At 36.3% G+C, this 4128-nt stretch overlaps 1 protein-coding gene across 1 annotated transcript; it reads left to right on the top strand.

Moving 5' to 3' along the window:
- The first annotated feature begins 395 nt into the window (after positions 1-395).
- On the top strand, positions 396-3088 carry LOC114739125 (cytochrome b561 and DOMON domain-containing protein At3g25290-like). Its single transcript, XM_028927168.1, has 3 exons — positions 396-1166; positions 1773-2027; positions 2542-3088. Exons 1-3 carry the CDS (start codon positions 537-539, stop codon positions 2851-2853), a joined length of 1197 nt encoding a protein of 398 aa, XP_028783001.1. The 5' UTR covers positions 396-536; the 3' UTR covers positions 2854-3088.
- Positions 3089-4128: the final 1040 nt, after the last annotated feature.

The following is a 4128-nucleotide window of genomic DNA, read 5'->3' as shown; positions in this document are numbered from 1 at the left end:
ATAAGGAGAGAGAGCATGAGAGAGAACAATAGTAAATTCTTAAAAGAAAGAGAAGTGGGAAGGAGAGAGTGTGTGAGTTGAAGACAATAAATATGAGTAAAATAGGAAATCAACACAAAAAAGTAGAGACAACTTTTAAGTGTCTCTTATATTTAGGAACATACTATGAGTACCAAATGTCTCTTATAATAAGGAACGGAGGGAGTATTATTATTAATATTGATGCTTTCATTATTTAATCCTCATTAAAAAAAAATTACGCCCGAAAGTTCCGCATCACATCAACTTCTCCACGTGTCATCTTCCAATTCACAACTAAACCTGATCTCTTCTGATACTTCCCGCACCCAACCATTCCCTCTGGTTCCTATTCCTCCTTAAACTCCCCGTTGCGTTGCGCCTCTTTTCGAAAGTTTGTGCATCTACCTTTCTCTCTCCCCCCACTTCCCTTCCATTTTGGTCCTCACACACTCAGATTCTCTCCCTCTAGAAACCGCCAATCGGAACGCAACTTCACACACCCACCACCACCACCAATGGCGTCTCCGCCATTCTCCACTTCCTTCTTTTTCATCCTGTCGTTGTGTTCGACGGCGACGATGATGCTATTCACGCCCGTCGCTTCACTCACCTGCACGTCGCAGAAACTCAGAAGCAACGAACGATACTCAAACTGTATAGATCTCCCTCTACTCTCTTCATACCTTCATTGGACCTATAATTCCTCCAATTCCTCTCTCGCCGTCGCTTTCGTCGCCGCTCCTTCGAGTTCCAAAGGGTGGGTCTCGTGGGCGATCAATCCTACCGGTGCCGGCATGGTCGGGGCTCAAGCTCTGATCGCGTTCAAGAACAGCAGCGCGATGACCGTCAAGACCTACAACATCAGCTCCTACCAATCTATAGTACCTGGGAAGCTGTCGTTCGACGTTTGGGACACAAAGGCAGAGGAATCCGGTGGGCTCATGATGATCTTCGCGAAGATTAAGGTGCCGGAAAAGAAGGATAGTTTGAGCCATGTGTGGCAGATGGGGCCCTCTGTCACCAACGGCATGCCGGATCAGCATGCCTTTGCGCCGGCGAATATGAAATCGAAAGGTACTCTGAGCTTGAGTGGAGGCCAGAGTACCACTAGTGGTGGGGTGGACTCAACAACAAAGAAGAAGAACGTGAGTTTCAATCTTTAATTAACACTTAATTATTATTGTTTAATTTGATGAAATGAATTTTTCTGGTTTTTCTAATTTGATTAATTTGTTTTAGCTGTGCTGTCTCATTCAATGGGATTTGATTTTGCATCTCTTTAGAAGAAGATAGAAATGGCTATTCTCAACGAAAAGTAATGAATTTCTTTTGAGCAACGGTTGAAAATCAAAGGAAAAATGTTTTAATTTCAGTAAAACTTGTTGATTAGAATTTTAACATAACCTTTGACTCTGTCTTGGTCTCCTTCCTCCGGTAACCAGGTGACTGAGCTTTGACTACCGATTAATTTTTTTATAAGGGAAAAAAATCTATAATAATGATCAGGAACTGAATCTAAAACGACCAAAAATTCAAGATATTAAGAGGTAAGATCTTCTCTACTACTTGCAGCATCTGATAGTTATCTATTATGGGGGATTTAAGGTTCTTTTTTTTTTTTTCCTGATTTTCACTCAAAGTTTTTGATCTATAATATTTTTGCTTTGAAGTTGATACCTATTTATTATTTATGAATTGATGATATTTCACCAAAAATTATTGATTTTTTTTTTTTCCTGAAATACCTCCAGATTCATGGAGTACTAAATGCTGTGAGCTGGGGCATTCTGTTTCCCCTTGGAGCGATCATAGCACGGTATCTGAGAACCTTCCCATCTGCAGATCCAGCTTGGTTCTATCTTCATGCTTCCTGCCAGGTTTCTGCTTATGCCATCGGAGTAGCCGGCTGGGCCACCGGTCTTAAGCTCGGAAGCGAATCTAAGGCAATCCAATATTCCGGCCACCGCAACATCGGCATCGCCGCCTTCTGTCTCGCCACATTACAGGTAAATCCTCAGTTCTCTTTATCTTTGGTGCCAGGTTATTGACAAGGAGTGTCTTGTCTTTGAGTTTTGTGAATGAAAGCAAAAAAATGTTCTGATAGTTTAATTCCCTATTCAAAACCTGACAAAACTATATTGGATACTGCAAAATTACTAGTTCTCATCTGTATTGGTTCAACCAGGTTTTTGTGTGTATTTGAGAGAATTTTGAATCTTAGAGAGTGTTTGGATATCCTACACGTTTCTGTAAATTGAAACAAACTTTTTTATATATTTACTTGGTATATCGTAAAATTATTTTTAAAATTATGGTTTGGTTTCTATCCAAACACATAAAGTGCTGGAACAGAGCAATTTATAAAGTGTTTTAGCTTTTAGTCAGTTTCTGGGTTGTTGAAGGAACTATGGATGGATGGAACATAGTAATATGCTAATAATGTCAAAGGATGTAATGTAACAGTGAAATTGTGTGTGTCTGTCATTCATTCTGATAAATTCTTGCTGTTTGGATTCCCAGATTTTTGCTTTGTTCATACGACCGCAGAAGGATCACAAGTATAGATATTACTGGAACATCTATCACCACAGCATGGGATACACTGTGATCATCCTCGGAATCATCAACATATTCCGAGGTTTTGACATCCTGAGACCTGAACAGAAATGGAAGACAACCTACATTATAGTGATTGCTGCATTGGGAGGAATTGCCTTGTTCTTAGAAGCGATCACTTGGATTATTGTGCTGAGGAGAAAGTCTAACAAGTCCACGAAGCCCTATGATACGTACAACAATGGACAAAGCCGGCAACAGCCACTTGCCGCATGATCTAACCGGTCCGGTCCGGTCCGGTCCGGTTGGCCCTGCCATGTCAGCTTCTGATTTTGTAGTATTGAGTACTGAGATGTTACATGTCTACTGCTTCTATATTTGTCATGTATCTTGTGTTTTTTTTGTTTTTTAAACCTTGCTTGCTTTGTTTGAACAGTGATTCTTATTTGGTATATATGTACAGATTCTTCTACATTATGTTTGCATTGTTTAATTGTTGTTTTTCTTTTTTTGTGGGATGAGTGTTCCTTGTTTATTTTTTTTTTCCTGGTGAGTTTTCCATTGATGGGTTTGGTTACTCTACAGTTCATCCTATACTTGGGATTTTGAGATCAAACTTGCGTATGATAAACGAGAGAGGGACGTGACGAGAAGATCTTATCATATGTTTCATAAAAGAGAAGTTAAGATTCCTCGAACTTAATTACTTTGAATATGTTAGGAAAAAAAGTCAGATAAATTAATTAATTAATTACTACTATATTCAATCCTTAATATAAAATGTAATTAACTAATTTAAGAAAATTAAGAAAATTTTTAAAAAATTAATTATAGCATATGTTGCATAATTTATCTAAAATAGTTATATGTATCATTATTTTATATACTAGTTTATAAGCCAAACAAATTAGCTCAAAGAAAAACAATAAATATAATATTTTAATGTAATTTTTTTGACTTTTTTAATATCTTCAAATTAGTCAATTGGATCTTATAGGACCAGGGTAGTATAGCAATATGACATGATATCCTTAAAATGTTCCTACAAAACATTAAATTATATATCAATTTATAAGTTAAGTAAATTAATTTGAGAAAAAAAAATACGAGAGATGAAGTAAATTAAAGTATTATATTTAAAACCAAATATAATCTCTGTCCAACTCTTATATTAGGGATTATAGGTAACACATAAGAAATGTGCGTACATAGAATAAATGATTCTTAGAAATAATTTTACTCTAGGGATAGTACTCTGAAATTCCACATAAACAATCTAATTACTAAAAAGTCCCCCAGCGCATGAGTAGCATACAATGACAAAACCTATTGTAAGAAATGACAATAGATCATGACATATTGACAACACTATGGATTTTTTAATAATTAATAGTTAACTTGTTTATGTGGTAGTACACAGTCATTCTTTTTCTTTACTTCACATCACTCACTTTCTAAAACATAATTAATTTTTGAAACTATATAATAAAATTATAATTAAATATATTTTATAGAAGTACAATAAAACTCCTTGTTCAAGATTGGAAACAA

Source organism: Neltuma alba, unplaced genomic scaffold, assembly GCF_004799145.2.
Source record: "Neltuma alba isolate B1F8T4 unplaced genomic scaffold, ASM479914v2 tig00013776_pilon, whole genome shotgun sequence".
In the NCBI taxonomy this organism is placed as follows: Eukaryota; Viridiplantae; Streptophyta; class Magnoliopsida; order Fabales; family Fabaceae; genus Neltuma; species Neltuma alba.
This window is presented reverse-complemented; position numbering and strand designations above follow the sequence as displayed.